Source organism: Cinclus cinclus, chromosome 2, assembly GCF_963662255.1.
Source record: "Cinclus cinclus chromosome 2, bCinCin1.1, whole genome shotgun sequence".
In the NCBI taxonomy this organism is placed as follows: domain Eukaryota; kingdom Metazoa; phylum Chordata; class Aves; order Passeriformes; family Cinclidae; genus Cinclus; species Cinclus cinclus.
The window spans coordinates 91298433-91321937 of record NC_085047.1 but is presented as its reverse complement, the minus strand read 5'-3'; the positions used below and the strand labels follow the sequence as shown (position 1 = coordinate 91321937).

Here is a 23505-nt window from a genome sequence, read left to right as displayed (position 1 = left end):
TTAGTTACTACAATCCAGATGGGTGTCCTTTCAGTCTGTGATTCCAGGTGGAAGGCACTACTTCAACATACCACTGTATGCACCGCACACGGTCTCAGGAGCACAGTGGGACACTGTGTCTCCAGAGCTGCAGACTGAAGGGCCTGGGGGAAGTCTTTGGAAATAAAAATGGCAGTGGTTATCAGTCCAGTTTCTCTTTGCTGTCTCTTCTTGTGCTATGCAGTTTCCCCTGAAAGCTGCTCAGTTGAGAGAGCAGCGATTCATCCTCAGAAGCTCTCGACAAAGCTCCCAGGGAAGAGGCCCGTCCTGCCGTTCCTCTGCAACGTCCCTTTGTACCAGCCGTCCTCCCGTTTCTTGTGCACAAACACAATGTCACCTTCCTTCAGTTCAATCTCCGCCTCGCTCTGCGGTGGGTATGGGACCACAACGCGGTACCTTTGGGAAAAAAATGTGCGAAGACTTGGTTAATTGCACTCAATGGGAGCAGCTGGGCACCAGTACCAGAGATCTTGGGTAAAAAGCCTTTTGGAAATATCCATAAGTTACATTTTCACACACTAGTTGTACGCGATGCAGCTACATTTTCTACTAAAACTGAGTAAGATGGGAATTCCTGGCCAGCTTAGCTGGACAATTGACCAGGATGTACTCTGGAGCCAGTCCGTGAAAGCAGGAACGTGTTGTCAAATGGATGGACCACTCATGGTATCCCTGCTCCCAGCTGTGTGCTGAGACTGTGCCAGGACTTGGCTGCTTAATCCTAGTGCTGCATCTCTGCTGTAACATCTTATTCAGCTCTGCATTTGCTCCAGCCAAAAATCATAGCATCACAGAATGATAGAACAGTTTGGGCTGGAAGGGACTTTAGAGGTCATCTTGTTCAACCCCTCTGCCAGAGGCAGTGACATTTTCAACTCAAGCAGGTTGCTCAGAGCCCATGTGTCAACTGCACAAATCAGCTGGCTGTCATCTGCAAACTTCCTGAGGGTGCCCTCAATCCCACCATCTATGTTATTGATGAAGATATTGAACAACACTGGTCCAAGTGTGGACCCCTGAGGGACACCACTTGTCACCAATGTCTACTGGGACATTGAGCCATCAACCACTACCCTCTGGATGTGACTGTCCAACCAATTCCTGATCCACCAAACAGTCCACCCATTAAATCCATCCTCCTCACAATTTAGAGAGAGATGTTGTGAGGGGCCATGTCAAAGATCTTACAGAAGTCCAGACATATGATAGATACGCTCTCTTCCCTTGTCCACTGGTGATGAAAAATGGGGTTTGCAATGTTCCCACTGCCTGTGACACCAGCAGAAGTTAGCTAAAGCAGTTCACATTTTTCTTCTTATGATGTTTCTTGAGAATGTACTTTAAGTCCCTCAAACCTGGAAGGGAAGCTAAAATGGAGAGGTATCAAGTGACTTCCAAAGCACTCTCCAAACCAACAGGGAGCCCCAGTCCTGAACCATTCACAGGGCTCTCTGGGAACTTAGTTTTCAAGTGTCACTTCATTTCAATGAAGTAATAATGTGTCTGAGCCTGATACAGCTATTCTGCACTCAGAGCTTATCAGCAGGCGTCCTTTTGAGAGCACAGACTGGGCCATTTTCTATCAACGCACTTGTGTGCAGAGCAGGGAATATATTTCTACTGCACAGTTGTTTTTTTTCCTTCAGCACTTCTGCAGTCATCTGGCATTTGGTTAACAGTCAATAACTGTCTTGCTAATTGTAAAGTAGTGAATATAGTAAGATAGCTAAAAGTTGCCAATTGATTACCTAAAGCCCATCTCCTGAGAAATAATATATTCACAACGGCTGCCTGGCCCCCAGTGCCTGAGTCCTGTTTGTTAAAGGTGAGTATTTATTTAAAATAATACCTGTCCCTGGGGATTTTAACAGGCCCTGGAGGCTGTGGATCACACCCTGAGGCCATCCTCAGTGAGATACTACCAAAGCAAGAGGCTCTCCAGTGGCAGTCACTCATTTTCTTTGCAGGCTTTGCTCAGGTGCCTAGTGACTTCAGTTCTGAAACCAGGCACTCCACCTTGGCACGACACTGGAAAAATCAGCTCTGTCTGGACATCTCCACAGCCAAACAACCCATTGCTTGGAAAAACACTGAACTGTTTGGAGTAGGGGTTATGTTCTAATACCTGACTGTGGCTTTTTTATTGACAGAGCAACACAGTACTGGAAAATATATGTGTCCAAGTGCCATCAAAAATTTGCCGATCCTCTCTGTACCTTGGCTAATAAATCTAGCTGTCACTTCCTTCCTCTGTGGAAAAGCAAATAACAGGTTGAAACGTGTGCAGGAAAATGGTCTATCAAGATATCATCTGTGGAACTGCTACACTTATAATATGAAGCTTTGCCAATTACACTCATTATGCAAATGAATGCACACATTATTTGAAACACTCTGCTGCAGTGTTGATTAATTAAATTATCAGAGTGGAACAATTTCAGCTAAGATGATGCCAAGTTTCAGATCTCACTACTCTTATGCACAATCACCGCACACTGGAGCTCTGCATCAGGAACTCAAGAGGCCTTGAGAAAGAAGAAAAGTTGGACCTCAACATTACTTGAGTGTGTGGAGGTATTTACAGACTGTTCTGGCAAGTTCAGGAAACAGAAACTCAGAAAAAGGTGGTGTATTGGGCAGGGTCACTCTGAAGACCCAGCTGGGACTGCCAGCACCTCATGCACAAAAAAAGCACAGACACATCCTTTTAAAGCAAAACTACGTCCTCAGAGTGATGAGCTGCTAGTCCCTAAATGGCTCACATGAGGAAGCAGGTGACCACACTCAACAGGAATGTGCCCACTTGTCACAAAAGGGGTTCTACACAGCATATTCTTAGCAATTTAGGGAAATGAATCTCAGTCACTGCATTATGAAATGAGCCATTTTTTCCCATTTGGGAAATCCTAAATGCTATGGTTTAAATTTAATTAACTACAGTACCTCAGAAGACAGTACCAAAAAGGTTTTTGATAGAATAACAAAATACTAGCTACGAAAGACCTTGCAAATCACTTAAGAACTCCTCTGTGAGAGATGGAAAAAGATGTGATGCCTTTTCCCACGAGAGGTTTGAAGGTTTGAGCCTGGGAGAGGCAGCCCGGTGGGGGCTGCAGGGGCATCATCCCGGCACTGCGCTGGCACAGGGAGCTGTGCCACCCTTGCATACCTCCAGGTGGCACCTCAGCATCACTTATCCTCTGGAATGGACTTGCAAGGACAGCTATTAGCTGTATTTTTTTGGCAGAAAAGGTCTCTTCTCCCAGACATCCTCCCTCACTCCCAAAAAGGCAGTCCGGGATGCTTCTATTTATATCTCCCCTTTTGTCCCCTTTTCGAGAAGATGCTATAGAACTGTAGTTTTTCCTATACCAAACTGTTGCTTGGCATTTTAGATGGATCTCAGTCTTCTCAATTTTGTCTGTGTCACATTCTACCTCTAAATTACCAATTTTTGAAAATGCTAATTAGCTGGGCAATAATTATAATGACAAGTGTGGCAATCACCTCTGACTACTATTAACAGTATTTGGTATTTTCTCTTGTAAACTGTGTAAATCTATCTTATAGTTACAATTCTGCCAAATGCTAATCACTGTGGCCCAAATTCTCTACAGCAGCTGACTATCAGGGTGAGGGTCCAACATACAGCCCAACGGCCTCATTATTTTCAAGAATAACAAGGGGTTTTGCAGCACCAGCAGGACCCATATGAGCACTTCCACAAACTGCTCTCAGGTCCTATATTTGGGAGCAAAGTCCTGTCCTGTGGTCCCACTGGTCTGTCAGGAATAGTGTTCCTTCAGAAAATCACCCATTCTCAGCCAGGTTAAAAACATTCAAACCATCCCAAAATGGCGCATGTTTAGGCTTGTATGAGCACTGAAAGTAAAATCTCTGCTGATTTATGCTCCAAGCTGTCCTAGCTCTGTGAGACCTCAGAGGTTGCTTTTCTCTTCCTTTCTTAACACTGGGCCCTTCTTGTGTTTTTCTCTTAGGGGACAAACTTGATGTTAGACATCCCTGCTGCTGGCTGCTGTGGCATCCTTGGATTGGGCACTTCATCCCTGGAGGCTACTGTCCAGGATGGGCAGTGGCCTGGGAAAGGTCCTTGGTGCACAAGAGATAACACATGAGGAGAGGCTGCAAGTAGGATCAGCAAGGTCAGGGGATGGGGGAGCTGGAGTGTGGGGTAAAGTAGGGAACAAGGTGGAGGAAGAGGTATGTTGATGGGAGGAAAACTGGGAGCAGAGGAAGAAACGTGAATGTGATGAAAACTGGAAGCCCTGATGGAAGGTGTGGGTATGGCTGCTGAGGGGGTAAGCTCTGCTGAGCTGAATCTGGGAGAGCAAAAGCCTTGGTGGGAGGGAGCCTGGGGCAGGGACATGGCATCCCAAGAAGTAGGAGACTGCATCAGTAGAGGCTGGCACTGGGGCTGAGAGTGGGATGGGCACCCTGGCAGCAATTATCTCACTGAGCTGGGAATAGGTCTATCCTCTGCTGTCAGCAAAGACCTTGCAATCCCCCTGTCCCATCTTCATAGCACTTGTTTTTGCAGCCAAAAGAAACACCCCTCCCACCCAGCTCTCCCTTTGCTACTCCTACTGAAATCTGGAAGGTGCAAATAAGACTCCTAACCTCAGATATCACATGATGGAAGTTCTGGCTTTGTTTCTTTTAAAGAAGCAAAATGATTAAAAATATAATAGGTGTAGGAAAAGAAAGAAAGAAATCTATAACCTTAAAAGAGCATGAGTGTTTCACACCCATTCATCTGAGATGAAGAAAAAGGCAAATAAAATTGTCCATTATTTTACTTCTGCTGCCTTGCAATATGATCTTTTATTATGATTGCGTACTATTTTTCCCATAGGATGCCTGCTTCATTTAGTGCACAAGACGCTGCTCTGGATGTGAGTCAAGGCTCTGACATGGGAGCCACCCCACCTTTTGCAGAAGTTGGAATATCTCTAGCAAGTGACCATGATGAAATGCACTGAGTAGTGCAGATGTGAGGAAAGTGGTTTCTCTGACTCCTTCAGCTGTAAAGCCTCGTGCCACACTTTCCACAGACAGAGACTTATCTCATGCACACTGGCTGTGTAGGAGTCCTATCTGGTCTAAATGACTCATACAGGCCCTCTGTCAGTGTGCAGGCAGGGTCTGAACAGTATTGATCAGAACTGAGCAGAAATAAATGGTTGAACTCAGCCACGGACACTAAAAAACATACCCCAGATTACTCGCTGAGTGTATTCCGGACACTGATGGAACTAAAGCAACTTAAGAAAATATGCAATGAGACAAATTAGGTCTTCAGGGCTGACCTCCAATCTGATCCCATTTAGAGTGCTTGAATGTGGATGCTTAACGCAAGTTCTTGTTTCTCAAAGTATCATGCACTAAGGACAGGTTGTATGAGTCCAGCCCTGTGACTCCAACAGGTCTCTTATGCATTAGAGATACACAGTTTTGGAGGCAATGGATAATCAATGCCAGTGGAGCATCTAGCCCAGTTAACCTTGCTCTTTTTTACCAGGGGAGCTCTGTTTTTTCATCCTTTCACTGGCAAATTGCAGGGAGCTGCAAGGCACCTCTGCATACTACAAGCCAAAACCTACTTCTTCACAGTATGGTGACGGAATCAGCAGCCTTAGAAGAGCAAGTCTCAGTTGGGTCTTTTATTTTTCCACTGGAAATATCTCAGGATTCAGTTTCTGAGATGGTTGGTTCTCAGTCCTAAGGCAGGTATCCCTACTCAGAGAAGCACTTAACTATATGAATACATGTCACTGTCCAGTCAGAAATTACTCCTTGGGTCATTTCTCTAGTATCACTTTCCAGGAATGAAAAGAACCCTTCTTCTGCTTTCCTTTTTGGCAAAGACAACATAGGAGCACAGCAAAATTGAAGTCAATGGACGTTAAGCACGTGCTTGAATGCTTCCTTGAATTGGAAGCTCCATTTCTAATGTGGCAGTGATTTGTAGAAAGATACATGGAATCACGGAGGGATCTATTTTAAAGGTCAAAGTTCCTGCTCCCAACTTATTCTGCAGCAATGTTGTGGTTACAACTTGGTTGAAGGCTGCACGAAAACCACAGAAATGCAGTACAGATATGCCAGTCGTGACAATAAGTCTGGTCACAGCTGCTTTATCACAATATAACACGGCAGAGTTAGTGCCAGTTACTATAAAAGAGTCAACAACGCGTGACATGTTTTACTCAGGTTCGCCTCTGGGAACAGTGCCAGGCAGCGAGGGGAACATGACTCACGCACACACACACGCACACTCAACTCTCCTGTTTTGCTTAATGTACAGTCACATTTTCTTGAAGGGGGTGGTAAGGGAAGTACTTTGTTTTGGTGCTGCTAGGCACAAAGCACACCCCTCCTGTGAGCCGACAGCGTCGGTGGGATGTGGGCAAGGCTCTGGCCCAGTGCCTGCTTCAGCACAGCACGTCTCTGTACTGGTCCTGTTTCTTGCACCAGAAGAAACTGGATGGAGCAGTAGGTGGAAAAGAGTGTGTGGGGCACACACAGCCTCATGGGGTGTTCACTTGGCAGTCAATCACTGCCATGTGAAGTGGCAAGGACACCACCTGGGAAATTTCTCTGCTCTGCTGCTTGGATTGCTGGATGCTTTGTGGCAGAGAGCATCTAAAGGAATGTGGTTTTATAAACTGGTAGCAGAAACTACACCCAGAAGGCAGAGATGTGCTCTGACTATCCCAGAAAACCAGACAAATATGAAGGCTAAATGACAAGAGAGCTAGAAGCAATTTCCTTTCTAATCCAGCCATCCATAGCCAGGCTTTGGAATATCAAAAAGAAGAAGAAGAAAATTGTTTTCTTCTCTATGTACAAAAAAAAAAAAAAGACTGAGAGTATAAACATTAATAGCACCTCCAAGAGGGTGATGCTTGCTTCACCTTTCTGTCTTCCTGGCTGCAACTCCTAGAAGGGTCTTGCACTGTTAGGCAGCAGAATAAGCAATTAATTCCTTAAACAGTGAGTGAGCTGCAAGCAATCAGAGCCCTTTAATGCTCCTCTTGATGCACTGGGCTTGATCAGTAACCTGGATGTGGCGAGTGCTGGAGCTGCAAGCCAATCTCTACAGGAAAAGTAGCGGTGCTCTGCTGCCTGCATGAGCCTCATTTTGAATGCCGTAAATATTAAGGAATGTGCTACTTCTTCCAACCTTTCAGTGCTCTGTTTCTGTGTGCACAGATGGGCGTTGGGAGACAGAAAGCCAAGTACAGCTAAGTGTACTGAAATGCTTTGCAGCTTTTTAAAATTTCTTCCAGCATCTGAATCTGTTTATCTAACCCTTTTTTTCCCTCTCCTCCCTTTTCTTTCTTAGAGAATTGCTCCTACTGTGTAGATGAAATGCACCAAAATGCAAACAAGCAAAATACAGAGCTGAGTGACGTTGAATGCAAGTTGCTCCATTGCCAGATGTGAAAAGAACAAGTGGTTTGAAAACCGTAATTTGTTTTAAAAAAAATATAATTTGGTACTTCTGAGAAATTTGATGATTTAATGAGCACAGATGGATGTGGGATGAATTTCTAGCAGACAAGTGTTTAATGTATCTGCTCAGATTATTCCAGGACTAAGCATTATCCTTCCTAGTGCATGAAGGTAATTAATATTTCGCATTATGGACATGAAAAAACCCATATGATCAGTTAAGGAATGCAGATACACCAATGATATGGAAGTTAATTCATAAATCAATTAAAGAATCTTGCCTGCTGTGTATAATTACGGTTACTTCAATTATAGCTTATTTTCAGATTTAAGACTCAGGAATCAAAATACGTAAAATCAAAGTTCCTTATCACCATATACTGCAGCTGGAAGCATTTACTCAGTTTTAACACTCTAAATATATTTGCTCCTGATTCCATCACAGCTAAGAGAATGCAGGTAACCTTTGTCTTGCTGGTTCTATTCTGCCACTTAGAATAGTCATCAATTAAATGTTCCCCTCCCTGGACCACCCTGAGGTGGACTGAGAAATTTGTAGGGTATGTGACTAGCTCTGGCATATTAAATAATGTGTCTGAAGTTCTCTATAATAAAGCTTTGAGAGCAGCATATTAACATCCAGGTCTGGAGATGTCAGGGGCTGTACTCCCCAGCTTCTCTTCATGGTTACAGTTAACTAAAGGTGCAGCAGCCCACAGATTTAGTTACATTCGTGCTAAATCTGGTTTACATTGATTTAACTTTTCTTATAGCATTAATCTGAACTGATGTAGACCAAATTAAGTGTGCCTAAATAGGGATTGGTTTTTCACTCCTTTTACTAAATTACTTTCTCATGGATTTTAAGGGCAAGAGACTACTGCGATAGTCGGTTCTCACTGCCTTCATTACAATGCTGAAGCACTTGCCTGTACTTATTTCTGCTTCCAGTCTAACAGCTGCACCTGAACAAAAGCATCTCTTTCAGAAAAAATGCCAAATCTAGTGTAAAAATACTCTCATGTCCGTCCTGACTGCAGTCTCTTACAGACTGTTACCCTGCCATCCCTACCCTCTTTAACAGGTGTACCAGAGCTCCCTGTGTCTCTCATTGCAAGTATATAGTTTTAATCTTACATTTTTCTTATGATGCTTCTCTGAGTCCACTTCACTTTGCGTCAGTGAAATACACAGTTATTCTGTGTTCACATGACCAGGAGCTGAATTAGCTCTGTACCAACAGATCTGCCCTACCCATCACCCACCTCCCACTTCAGTCCCCATTCTGCAACAGCAAAAGTTTGATGTTGACAGTTCAGGTTCAGGACCCCAATCTTGTTGGGCTGCACAACATACATCAATAACCATTTCCTAGTGAATTATGTCTAGGGCCATAATATGTTAAATCCATAAGATACTGGAATCCCATCTAAAATGTGGCATTTGCCAACAGCATTTACACCATCTGGGCTGTGAAAGCACTGCTGTCCTTCACATTTAGAACAGGGCTATGGAGTGTCATGGACAGGTGCTCTTAAACACTTCTTTATACCTCCACGGTGTACCAAATGATTTTCAATGGGCACATGCATGTAAACCCTGTCTTCCTAAAAGACAGCTGAGCCACGTACAGTCAATCCACAGAACACCAAAACTGCAACAACCCTTGAGCAAGTTAAACTTTCATCCCTCCTCCAATTGCTCCCTGTGGATGCAGGCAGGGAACACAAGAGAAACACAGTTTACCTTTCCCGGGGCAAAGGCTTGGGCTCTGGCCGAATAGCTGCCATGGAAGAGAGGGGTGGCCTGGCAGGTGAAGGGATGGAAAAATTCAAATCCAAGGAGCCTGTTTTCCTGTGCAGAGGCTCCAGCCCCATGGCTCCTTGCATTTCACTCTCGATAGGGCATGAGCCGGCTCTGCCGTGACTGGAGAGGGAGGACAGCTCAGGCCCCACTGCCCCTTGCAGGACTCCTTCAATGGCTGGCTGGGGGTCGTGCGTGGGGGACACAGATGGTGGGGAGCGTGACTTCTTTTTTGTTGATGCTCCTGCTAGAAGTTTCAACAGCCCACTCTTCTTCTCCTTCTGCAAAGGAACCAAACAAAATATGGGCAGTGAGCAGACATACCAATTCCCTTTGCTTTTGTTTTAGGACACCTCAATGTGTGAGGCAGGAAACCTCCAAACAGCCACAAAGGTGGATCCAGGTAGAACTTGAACTTTTTATAATAAAGATCCCATGAAAATCTCTCCCCATTGAAAAGGGCTTCAACTAATTCAGTAGAATAAGGACCAAACATACTGCAAAGATTATCCCCGTTTTCAAACCTATCCAGGCAGTGATCATGTGCCTTTTGAAAGAAAGAGTGCAGCTACATTGGTACAGCAAAGATACAAGCTTCCCATGTAGAGAAGACAGTAAGCAGAGTGCTGCCCTCTTGCTTCAAGAAGAATTCTGTCCCTCAATAGAGATACATCTCACAAGTAAGAAATCAGGACCTATGGCTCAAAATCTCTGCTGGGAAGCACAGTTGAGGAGAGATTTCAGATCCCAGTCCACTGCAAGAGAAGCATTCAACATTACTGCCTCTTTTACTACTTGATGCAGATTTACAGTAGGGAGAATAGAGGCATGAGAATCTGGTTTAACAGCTCTTTCCAGAACATCTCCCCGTTACATCCTGCATCAAACAGCAATAACTATCTGTGTCTCCCTCTCAAAAGTGGGTCACTTCCTCTCATGTGTTAAGGTAAAGGTATCACCTTGATGCTTGAAGACAGACCACAGAATTCACAATTGGCAATTGCAGTGACAGTGCATGGGAGGTTTCAAAATTTTACAAGGGTTTCTGAGCAGAGAAATGAAAAGCTGATAACAGCTCCCTTTCAATTAATGGGAAAAAAAGTTTAGCCTGTGTTCCTGAGGAAACACATCTAACCTTCTGGATTTTGTAACAGTGTGAGAAATCCTGCTGCACATTTAACTCAAGCACACACAAATAACAAATACTACGTCCTTAATCTTGAAAGTTTTTTGTCATGATGTTTGTGTATAGAAACTGCTCGTTCTCTGGTACATGCCCCACAGTGCTAGCTTAGAGTTGCAACCAGAAATGCTTTGCAGTAGATTTTTCCATTTCTAAAAAATGATACATAAAGTTTTGCAAAGGTATATTAGATTTTTCCTTCTTCTGTCAGAAGTGCAAGCCATTACCCAAACTATCTTCAGAGGCTCAGGGCTGTGAAGTTTAGCTGTATTTGATAATTTGTTCAATAATAGGATCCCAGGGGATAAAATCAAACCCAGGAAGACTTATGGAACAGAAATTCTATATATTCAAGTAGGAACACTCGTTGGAAATACAAACCAGTAATTTATTTTTTCTCTGTCGACAAAATGTCCCATGCAAGGTTTAAAATTATGTTATTTTATGTTCTGACTGCTGAAGTAATTTATCAAGGCAGCTTTAAGAATACAAAGGCTACAATAAAATAAATAAAAGCTTTTAGAAGATGTTTGGATTTACTACAGTACATGTACTTGGAGTATCTGGTATTTCTGCTTCCAAAGTTCCTGTTTGCACTCTTTAACTATCATGGACTGGTAAGAAAACAGAAATACCTTGGATATCAAGACACAGAAGAGATAAAATGAAGCACAGTTGCTGTCACAGAGCCAAAGTCCACTGATTTTTGAAGAGTAGAGTCTGAATTGTGCATCCAGATCCTCATCTCCTGCATACCACTGGTTATGCTTTAAAAGAGTGTTTTGCACTTACAGGATGAAAGGATCCATCCTGTCAAGATGTTCACTCAGGCAGAATCCATGGAAACTAAGGGAAGCTGGCTATATGGCACCACCAGGTAAAATATTAATTCAATTCTCCTGGAAACAATAGAAAAGCAGTCCAAATGCCCCTGATAATATCTTCTTTCCGTGAGGGGAAGGGACTGTACTGAAAAAAATGTTCAGTATTTCTCACTGTTTAATTAAAAAATATTGCTGCTGTCAACATTATATAAAATTTTAAAGCTCCTCATGAAGTTGCAAAACTCTTCTTTCCCTGTGGCACACTGAAACAATAGCTCTAATGATCCCAGCATCTCGTGTCAATATGCATTTGAAGGTGCCCAAAGGTCAGTGACAGAATACAATAGCCATTGTGGGGCTCTGGGAAACGGCTATTGTGCAGCAGTGAGCACTTTGAGCCTCTTTAATTGGCAGTCTTGCAAATGCAAAATTACTGAACAATTAATATTCCTATGTGGTAGCTTCTAATTTAAATACCTTGGCAAATTTTCATTAGAAAAACCTTTGCAACTTAGACCGTTTGAGGTACAGAAGCAAAAATATTTGGAATGAAGGAGGTGCATATACTCACACCCATCTACATATTGTAAAGCAGATGAGTCTGACAGTCATATAGCTTTGTTTATAAGAACGGCTTCCACTCTACAGGGTTAGCCCTGGCATAAATTTCAACACTTAAGCGACTATCCCTTAGAAAACAGAACTATAATGAACTTGTGATCTATCCTTTGTTCTACCTCAATAAAAGGAAAAACAAAGAATTGATTTTTAGCCCCTGCTGAGCATTTTACTAAACTTTTGAAACTAATATCTGTGGTCTCGGAAGAGAGAAGATGACTTAATTCAATTGCTGAGCCTAGGCAAAACCTGAGCAGCACAATTCTTCAAGTCCTGGCCTTGGGTGAGACACTTAGAGGTGACCTGATACCAACCACTTTGTGTGCATGGAGATTGGACAGTATGTCCAGCCCTTTCTCCCTTGGAGTCTGGCTCTCAGCCTTCTGGTATCACACGGCCAGATCCTCTGCTGACACTGCTCAGAGCATTTCAAGCAAAAGAAAGATTGTCAGGAACTGATAATTTACTGTGATGTCTCTCATGAGAAACAGATTGGGTTTGAACCTTCTGTGATCAGCAGTTCAACCTAAACCACTACATCCCTTCCTCTGTCTGTAAAATGGGACTAAATTGAAACTCCTCCTTGTGCTGTGGGAATTCGTTAATGATTCTAGTGTTACAAAGCTCTATATTTCTTTGGGAGTAACCAGCCCTTTTCCATAGCTGTAATATATATATTTTTAGAAAAAGGGAATGAGATGTTAGTATGCAGTCCCAGTAGTGATTTATTGCAAATGTCCAAGTATTATGAATTCATTTAATATTTAGTGTAATAGCAGCCATCCTTCACAAGAAATTAATATTTATATGTCTATTCAAGACAGTCCTTCAGCAGTTTCACTGTAAATCAATGAAGCATTAATGGGCATAAATGCTGTAGAGAAATCTACACCAATTGGTTACAGACTGTGTTGCTTTTGAAAAGAGATAAGAAGTTTACAGGGGACATATCTGATGACTTTCAGAAATGTTTCTGAATTTAAAAAAGGATAGTTTACTTTTTTTTTTTCCATTCACAGATGGTTGTTTTATTGTTTTCTAGGAAATCTGTAATCTACTGAAACAGCTGTGTAATTATTGAGTTTTCTTTGTCTAGTAGCTACATTTCCAATTGACTGCAAACTATGTTTGACATCCCTACCTCCTGAATCTGCCAAGGTCAGACCTTCACATCTGTGTTGATGGCTGGATTCACAGTGTGGACAGCACTTCTCCCATCTCCTTGTTACTGCCCACATGTTTATATGAATTTAAATCATCACCTTTGTGTTCCCAGGTTTTATTCTAGGACATTCAGAGTCAAAACTTCCAAACCATTAATTTCAGATTCAAAGGAAAGCAAAAGAACAAAATTAACCCTTACAAATAAATTCCAGGCTGTTTCTAGTTAAGGAAAAAAAAATGGTCTGGGAACACAGACAGTAGAGACAACTATGATTTTTTATTCTGGCACAGCTGATAGTGGAGGCTCTGTTCCTATGGTGTAGCATGAAGGAATCTCAGAGGAAATCACTCTAGGAGCACAAGGATGGGATGGGCAGCACTTCTGTGACCCTGCAGCATACCCTTAGGGAAGCCAGCACTTGGACAGGTATAAGTTCCTCTCAGTAAGCCACTGTGAGAATGTTTGGAAAAGTGAATACTGAAGAACTCACGAAGGATTAGATCAAAATTAAAGTCTGAGATATGTAAACGTAGAAATATTTTGCTTCACAGTAATTGGGGATGATTTTTTCCCTCATTAATAACTCACTTGAAGATAATAACTAGCTCTTCTTTCAGAGATGAGATGAGCACGGAATGCAGCTACTTCATTGATGACTGAGTGATAACAGAGTCCCCTGTCTGCAAAGCAATAATCATGCCATAATCTAAATACCAATTATATGTACTGTCTATATTAATACAGATATATTTTTTAAACCACCCAAATACACAGAACATTCTGGTTTAGTTTTCTTCCTCTGCAGCTCCTAATACTTAATTTTCCACCTATCCAGGTTCATTAAACAAATGAGGAAGCCTTACTGCAGCTGATAGAAAAGCTGTCTCCAGTCCCTGAAATGAGGTAATTTCTCATGCAACACCAGTTACATCAATTGGTAAGAGAGCCAGAGGGAGAAGAGGAGGTTTCATTTAAAAACAAAGAAAAAAGAAACAAAACTGCTTAAATGCTGCCCTGAGCCCTTCAAGGCCCCAAATGCCCTCACAAATCAGGAACTCATCTATCAGTCAGTACCCCCAAAACACCACTTTCATTGCTTGTTTAACTTGGTCAGTGCCTGTTTGAGTAAATGTAAGGTAGTGGCTGGAGAACAGTGCATTTTCATTCTGATTCCAATGTGGCTTCTGGTGATTGATGCTTGCCCTGAAACAGTAGGTCATATTTTGGATTATGTCTCTGAGGAAAAAACCTATCTGGGTTTTTAAAATCTGTGAAATTATTTGACTTGAGATTCTGATAATCATGCAAAAAGCCCTGCCAAAACCCCCCAATCCCATATAATCTCCAAGGGAAGCTTCAGGTCTGGAATATCTTTGGATATGTATATATCATGTACAATTTGCCACTATGTCTCATGAGGCATTGATGACATACTGAACAAGACAACAGCAACTACTACTTACTACATGATTTCTTCTGATTTTAGGGAAAGACTATTTTAGTATCACATATTGTATGAGAATACTTGCCAAAGATTTAGTTTATAATGGAGACAACTGCTCCTGGCCACAAGTCTATTATTATAATTTCAGTATACATGTTACATGCAAAGAAACAAAAAGGATTTTAGGATCATAGTATCTTTAGCTTTTAAATTCCAGTAATATGCATACAGATGTGCACAAAATATTACATTGATTTATTTTTAATTTGAAGATAGATACTGCTAAAAACGGGAAAATAAGCAAAATGTCTTGCTAGACCTGACTGGGAATTTTAAATGTTTTGAAAACAAAACTGAGAATAAGAAATTAATGTTCAGGTCCCAGTACGGCAAAGCACATAGGCACTTCAATCATGTGCTTCTGTAGAACTGAGGTGGATGCAAGGCTCTAGAGACTACAAAAGGAGATAAAGAGGGAATCTAAAAATATATTTGAATATTCAATTTAGATGGAATATTAGATCTTTCAAATACTGGAACAAAGTTAAAGGCTAGTTCAAAGTGAAAAAAAACCCCAAGATAACAAGAAGAGGAAGCAGAGATTTTTAGCTACCATTAAGCTTCTTGGAGGCTGCCGAATTCAGAAGAGGTAAAAGGTAGGCTGAAACACAGCACAGGGAGTTGAAAACTACTGCTGTGATGAAGTAACTCAAAACTGTGTACAGATAAACAGAAATGCAAGAACACCACCAAGAAGTGATGAAACCATGGTTCTCAAGAAGCCTGTGTAACATTTCCACTTACTCCCAAGCAGCCACCCTCCCTAGAACTAAGGTCAGATGGATGTGTTTTAGTCCTAATTTTAGTCCACCTCTTCCTCTGAAGTGTGGGACACAAAAGAAAGGAGTAGGCCTGATATCCCTGTACATTTGATATTCAGTTTCTTTCTCTGCTCAGCAATCCACTGGATTTCAACTACCCTACAACAAGTAAGGGAAGTACAACTCAAAGCACTGCTCGAGTCTCCTGCCCACCACACTGCCTACACAGAGAGGCCTAAAGTATATTTGGGCATGCTTGGAAAGCAGAAAACTGACAGGAAATACTGACCTACAAAATCCCTTCCTGTGGAGAAAGTATTTGGGAAATGGATTGGTTTTTTTTTTTTCCCCACAGTACAGGAATTAGGGGAAACCTAAATGAGATTATCAGGCAAATGGTTGAAACAAAAAAATAGGAAGCACTTTTTCACACAACACATAATTAAATGGATACTTCATGCACATAGAATTGTGGAAGCCAAAAGTATGAAGAGGTTCAAAGGGGATTAGACAAATTAATGGAGAACAGACCTAGCAAGGGCTATTAAAACAGTGGTACGAATCCAAACTCTGCTTCAGTAAATCCCAACAGGTAAATGAAACAGTACTTAGAGCATACAGAGGGTAACTCCACCTCACTACAAAGAGACTGTAAAAGCAGTAACATTCTCAGAATTATTGCTATGGTAAAAAATTTAGGTATTTTGGCAAAAGCTTAGGAAACAAGACAAAACCAGGAATGAGCCCTCCCCTGCGCCCTCTCGGCTTTGGGAAATCAGCTGTTCAGAGACTTCCTCAGCTGCAAGGTTCTGAGAGAGGGCAAAAGGCAGCCATCAGAATGCAGTGTCAGCCAAGGAAGAGACACAAAGGGTTGGGAACCGCAACCCCAGAGCACAGCCCTGCAATTGCCATTTGGATTCCTCAGCTCCATCTCTGCTGTGCAAACCACAGATCAAGGGCTGCTGCTCTCACACTGCACCAAGGAGCCACAAAAGTACCAGTGACAGGGCTGACAAGGCCCAATTTCTTCTTGGGTACCAGTCTGCTTCCTAACCTGACCTTGCACTGCCTTTGTACATGCCAAGGACTTCCTTGCAGCTACCATGGGTTTCTCCTATTCTAAGATACACTATGTTTTGAGGAACTAACCTAATGTGAAGCCTAGAAATGTTACCACCTTTGTTTTAATACAAATCAATGTGCCTAAATCATTTAGGCAACTGTGATAGACTAATTGTACTTTCTAGAGAATTGAAGCAAAAGAGCTGGACAGACCATGAGCATTCTTGCAAAACCTTAGATTCATTTATTCAAACTAGAGGACAATCTATCACAGCCTGACTGGCAGCACAGGATTCTGAAATGAGAAAAAGATGTAGAGATAAATTAACTGCTAGATGAACTACTTAAAATTAACGTTTCTAAATAAGATTATTTAGACTGACTGGTTTGCTTGATGCTCCTAGTCTCTCATAAGGAAGTGAAAATGATTTATTGGTCCTGGGAAGCATTGGGAGCAACGTTCACATTTTGCAGAAACACAGAGCAAGCTCACTCACTGAATACCTGAATGAAAGAGAATCAATGACTGAAGTCACAATGTGTTTTGACATACTGTAGTCTTACGTGTAGTTGGCTCTGACTCTACCCATTCATGAGGGATAGATTTTGTTTCAGAAGCAAAGAGTTAATATTGCTTGGCCTTCCTTTGTAATCTTGTTAAATGACAGGCAAGTGACACTTGTACTTTTATGGAAAGCAGAGAGATGAGCGTAAATGGTTTGGATCAATGGAGGCCAGCCTGTGCTTTATCCCTGATATATGTATCCCTGCTTGGTTGATCTTGTTCCAGCAGCTGTGCCACCTCAGGCTGTAATTTCATCACTTCCAACAAACTACATGGTACTGGCTGGCCTGCACTCAGAGGGAAGATTTCTTGTGGAAAAATCAGGTATTACACGAGGTATATTCTCCTCTCAAAATCGATTCCCCATTGGAAGAAAAAAACAGGCCTGTCAGTGGACAGTGCAAAACTGCCAGAATTTGTGTGTAGAGTCATTACAGTGAAATAATTCCTTCCAAGGATTAAACAACTCCTAAAAGATGCATTTAGCTGGAAGAGGAGTCAGCTGAGACTGACAGAATATATCACACTTGCATGGACTGTGGCCTAGAGGGGATCAAAGCAGAATCTCCTCTTGCTTGCATTTCTGAAAATTATCTGGGCTTTGTACTGCTGCTGGGGCAGCCTGGACTGAGTGAGGGACAGAAATGAGAGGAGCCCTGAGGGTCCTCAGATGGTCTGACATTTTAGAAGCAGGTCCCTAACACCATCGAAGCCACAAGCATGAAAATTTTGCTCTCTCTGAAGGCTGACCTCCAGTTTTGGCAGCTATCACAGCATCAAATTGGAGCATTCCCCAAAAGTTTCTGATTCATTTCGTGCATTAAAAACATCAGGCCTTGTCCCTACTCCCTCCTACCATCATGATAGTGTATCTCAAACAAAGCAAGTGACACTATTAACATGCTCAAGTTGATGGCTTCTTTTCTGGGTGTAAGAGAAGCTCAGCCTGTGAGTGCACAGGGGTGTGCAGGGAGTCACAGGTGCTGTTTTTCCATGGGCATCACAGGCCCCACTGGGATGTCTCTTGCACAGGGACAGAACTGTTCTGCACACTGATGTGTAATCAATTACTGAAGTGCATAAGCTTTGCAGGCAAAGCAGCTGAGGTTTCCACAACCTCCCCTGTCAGCTGTGCTACAGGCATTTTCACTCCTACTATATTTCCAAGCAGCCCTGTGAATTACTCCTAGGACACACTAAGATAGCTGAAGTAGTTTTCTCTCATGAAGATCAGTTGATCAAGTATGCTCTTCAAAAAAATTAAGAAAGAAACCCAGAATAATTTTAAAATATTACAAAGAAAGTGGCTGTCAGTGTCAGAGGAATGACCAGGCATGTAAATGACAATTTCTTTAGTGAAGTCACTAAGGGACTGTCACTTTGCAAATGCCACAACACTTGGGTTGTAATTACTAGAGAGCTTTGCCATGGCAAAAAGCTTGCTTTCTCAAATCTTGGCAGCACATGTCATGAGAGCATCCTCTCTTCAGCAAAAGCTAGTATTTAATCTTTTTTCCTAGTTTAATCTTTCTTAAAAAATACATCCCCCTCCCCTATTTGCTTCAAATACCATATACTAAAGACAGGTGTTTAGAAATATAAAATTCCTCTTTCTTAAATTCAAGTGAAGAGCAAGAAGGATCAGCAATGAGAAACAGAGCTGACCAAAGGGAATAACTAGGGCATAAGCAGGGAAGGGGAGCCAATAGCACTGCGCCTTTTTTTTTTTCACTTTTGTACTAACCCTGGTTTTACTTTGCTATCCTGTTCCTCCATTCTACATTCCCTTAATTTGCATGCTTAGCCCCCTTCTTTTCCCCTGCCACATGACCTGCAGATGTGACCATGTAATGAAATGAAAGTGAGTTACACTGATTTAACTCATTGCCACTTGTCATGTGTGCTGCCCAAGCCAATGTTCTCCATTGCCTCATTCTATCCCAACTGTGAGATAAAACACGTCAGCTCAAATGTCAGGCTTAAAGTGATTTGGGTGACCCAAGATGTGTGAGGATATGTTTTATGCCAGAGCTGACAGTAGAGTAGCATCAGTGATGCAGCCAGTGAGAAGCATCTCACACAGGCTACACACAGACTCACATCTATAACCTCAAGTGCTCTCTGAACAATAATTTGTTGCATGTCTGGACTGTGCTATGCAATAAGGCAGTGACATCTGGTTGGTGCTTTCATTTGCAAGTACTGCAGAAATAATTACTAATGACAGCACATACACAGCATATTCCTCTTCACTCTGCCAGATAGTTGACTGATGCAGAAGAGGCTTGTGTGACCTGAAATAAATGGTGAATCCTGCCAACCAATGGAAAGAAATGGTCAATTTTAACACATAAGTTAAAAATGCTTCTGTGAAGACATTGGACAAATATATCTCACATCTGAAAATTATGGAAACCATATAAAGATAAAATCGCTATTGCACTGGAGCAGAAATGAGAGCTTTGTCATTCCATCTCTGAGCCTGCCTACCACAGATGAAGATGAAAAACCATTTACACAAGTCAAGATAACGGTGCATAACTGCAGGGGTTGATCGACAGACTGGAAGTCTTTCTTATTTTCATTTTAGCAAAATAGAGTGGGCAAACATTAACTTAGAATTGTCCCATCCTCAATTTGATCCTGGTTGATTGGAATGTCTCTGCTTATAAAGATAACAGAATTAGTCGCCCATCAGTTAAGCAATCATGACTTCTACTCAAGGTCCTGTACTATGATTGCTTTGCCATATCTTCCCAGAGCAGAGTAGGCAGTATGATGAATAACTTACACAAGTTTGTTCTTTCAACTTCTTCCTGCCAGAACAGCAATGTGTGTTTGAGGAGCCCCTTCCAAGTCTCCCTCTTTTTAACTCAGCAGTATTCATGCAAGAATTCCAGCTACAGATAACCAGATGCTACCAGTTGCTTTGCAATGTTTTCCAGTTAATGATTTTCTGTCAAACCATGAGGACATTTCAAGTACGTACCATTAGGGCTTGTCTCAGTCCCAGTGCTAATCAATCTTTCCATTAATTACTTGCTTTGTGAGCTACTGGGTGTACTTCAAAACCAGCAGAGGGTACTGAGCTGATTGAGTCCACAAGCAGTGTCCTGGTTCTATCTGGGACAGAGTTAATTTTCTTCACAGTAGCTTGTATGGTGCTATATTTTGGATTTGTGACCACACAATGGTAATAACACACCCTGTTTTAGTTAGCAAGCAGCCCTTGCAGATTGTTAAGGCCTTTTATGCCTCTCACTCACCCCACCAACAAGGGGCTGGGGATGCACAAGGCGTTAGGAAGGGACCCAACGAGGACAGCTGACCCTAAGTGATCAAAGGGTGACCATATGGTGTCATGCTCAGTAACTGCAAACCTGGAGAAGAGGTAGGAAGTGGGGCATATTCAGGGTGATGGTGTTTGTCATCCCAAGTCACCATTACTGTAACACAGCTGAAGATCTGCAACTCAGTGGGAAACGGCGAGTGAATTCCTTGTTTTGCTTTGCTTGTGTGCACAGTTTTTGCTTTACCTATTAAAGTGCCTTTATCTCATTCTATGAGTTTTCTCACTTTTAATGATTCTTTCCCCCTTCCCACTGCAGCAGGGAGCGAGTGAGTGGCTGTGTAAATCTAAGATGCCTGCCAGGGTTAATCCACAACAGTAGGATTAACAGGGTAAGAATTTGTAACAATTTTCCTAAAATGGAGAAATTAATCCAAATCGCCATAATGAAATCTGCAAAGACAAGCATGATATGCAACTGTTAGGAATGAGAAATAAAATGTACAGCTGCAATATGAGGAGTAACTGGCCAGCCAGTAGCTGGCCATTACAATAGGTCACAAACTGGGAGTGAATCAAAACGCTATCGTGAAAAGCACAAGCTTTATCTGTAAACAACTTATATATAAGTAATGGAAAGTGCTTATTCAGCCCTAATTTGCACTAACAAGATCTCAGCATAATTCCACTCTGAGACACTGCTCTTTAAGACTCCTGCAAGATGGAGACTGCTCAGAGGAGAGATGAAAGTGTAATCACAGGTCTAGAAAACATTACTGTGAAAAAAGGTTAGGAACTGGGCTCAGTGAGGTTGAAAGAAGAGAATTCTCAAGGACTAAACACATTATTAGTGCTCTAACATGTGAAAGGTTGTCAAGAGACAGCTGATCAGCAGTTCCATCTGGAACAAGACATAAAGAAGCAAGATTGAGTTATAAACATAAAACATTTGTGAGGAATAACAGTGACTTTTCTGACCTGAGGAATATAAAAGGATGGGAATGGACTGTTCAGGGAAGTTGCGGAATTGTCTTAATGGGGTAGCTGGCATCCACCTGACTGTCTCATGGCTGATGAATGGAAATCCATTACAGGCTTCAGGGTCACCATCCTTACTACCTCTCCTGTGCCACTGTCTCTGCTGGCCAGTTGTATCTCTCAGACAGGTTCACTCTAAGTCTGCCAACCAGGAGTATCTGGCTTAGACATAAAATCTGCCCAGAAAAATGTTAAAAGTTGGAAATTTTGTTCCTTCTTTTATGTCCTGGTCAAAGCCTAGCTTATGCATTTCCCTTGCCACAGCAGGCACCATTGTGTTGATAGGATCTGCCTGCCTGACTTCTTCCCTTTTTGGTCTCAAAACTAAAGATAAGAAAAATAACATGTTGTGCAGGAGGGAATAGAGATCTCTGAGGTCATATAAAAAGCTACCTAGTCCCATTTAAAAATATACTAGTTCTGGACTGATCATGAATAGGGACAAAAAAACTACAGGAAATATACTTCACTGCAAAATAAGTTGGCCATGGACTTGCATTAAATTACTTCTTCTCTCCCTGAGGCATCTGGTGATGAAGCCCAATGCCAGCCTGCTTCTAGTGCACTGAATACAGTAGTCTGGGACTGAAGGTTAGTATTCCAGCTTCTGTAGTCTTAACTTACAGAAGCTTGTCAGTGAATATGAACCAAACAAAATATATGCAAAAAAAGGCAAAGCAACAGGTTGAGTTCTGCCTTTATAATAAATTGCATTTTAGAATGTTGACTTCCTGACACACTGTGTTAATTGATTACAGGCAGCCTGCAGATGTAGTGTCAGAGAAGTGACTTTTGCATGGTGTATTTTTTCAGTTCCTGAGACTGATCTTTTCTCCAGAGGGCAAAATAGTTACATTTTTATTTTTGCAGAGACAAATACTGACTCCATGTCTTCACTTGGTCTGAAGAGAATTACTAGATGCTTGAGACATTCAGCAGAAAAAAATAACAGCCAAGACTGATTCTAAAGTGTGTTTACCATTTGGCAAAAAAAGAGGCTGAGGGCTTGTAAATTTTGATGCTGTTTCTGCAATATGAATAATAAACAAAAGTGTACAAAATAAGATAAATGTCCCTTTGCTATAGCTTGGTTATGCCCTCAAGTTACATAACAAAAATAGAAACATGCCACAGATATTTGTTGACTGTTTTAACATGCTATTCCTACAGTATTGATGTTTTGTCAGAAACTGTAATTTCCTTCAGTTTACATAATTCTTTTAGTAGAGCTTGCTGAAAGATTTCTGCATTGATTGTAGATATTTTAACCCACCTATGAAAAAAAATACATGGGCACTGAAAAGTTGATTACAGACAATTTTCACAGGAAAGTTCAGGCTTTGTCTCCATAAAAAAACCAAACTGCATTGGCACTTTAAATTCTTGTAGCTCAGTGAGTCATCTCTGTTGCCTCTTATTGGTTTAGGACTTACTGGCTTGTGGATTCACAGTTGGAAAACCCCTGAAGAAAACAAATGAGTCCTGAATGTGTGGGATGCCAAGATGCCACCAACTCTGACACACTGCAAGTTGTTTTCAAGGCATCCAGCTTCCTACTCTGTTTTTCTGCTGGAATGGTTTCAGCCTGTATATCTTCCTTCCTGAGAGTGGTGGGGTAGTGTCAACTCATCCCAGCTCTGTGTTACTGCTTCAGGCAGAGAGGAGAACTAGGGGACAGGAGGAGCATTCACACTCTGGGTTTTTTTAACCCATGCATGGGACTGGGAGCTTGATGTCATGAGGGAATGAGAGATCTAAACATGTTCTTCATGTTCAGGGCAGGGAGAAGGCAGAAGCCATGAGGGAATGCTCATCTGCAGAGCTGTGTGGTCTGGAGTGGGGACTGGCCCCTATGATCCCACAAGAGGTATAATGTTTCAATGTCTCCCATTGAGAGCACAAGAGCACTTGTATTTTACCTGACTAATTCAAGGACGTACTTGCCATCCCCACGTACAGCGTGGCCCCATCCAGCCATCTGGTCCTGCATGATTTCTTCTGCAGGCAGGGGAATGCCATGGGAACGCCAGTGCTGGGATGCTCACACACAGACACACACTCGCACACACATACGCCTCCAGCCTTCTGCTTCCAGTGCTCCCTTGCATGCTCTTTCTTTTGTCAGTTCTGCTTTCTTCCTCAAGCCATGCTAAGGATTTAGCAAAAGCTCATGGGTCG

At 42.1% G+C, this 23505-nt stretch overlaps 1 protein-coding gene across 1 annotated transcript in view; it reads right to left on the bottom strand.

Annotated features, from left to right (window-relative positions):
* Positions 1–266: 266 nt before the first annotated feature.
* The window catches only part of SH3RF3 (SH3 domain containing ring finger 3), a 242854-nt gene continuing 219615 nt past the window's right edge, over positions 267–23505 (bottom strand). The window contains exons 12-13 of the mRNA XM_062487937.1: positions 9262–9599; positions 267–435 (exon numbers count right to left, since the gene is read on the bottom strand). Of these exons, the coding sequence (XP_062343921.1) occupies positions 267–435; positions 9262–9599 (507 nt within the window). The remainder of the gene's footprint in view (positions 436–9261; positions 9600–23505) is intronic.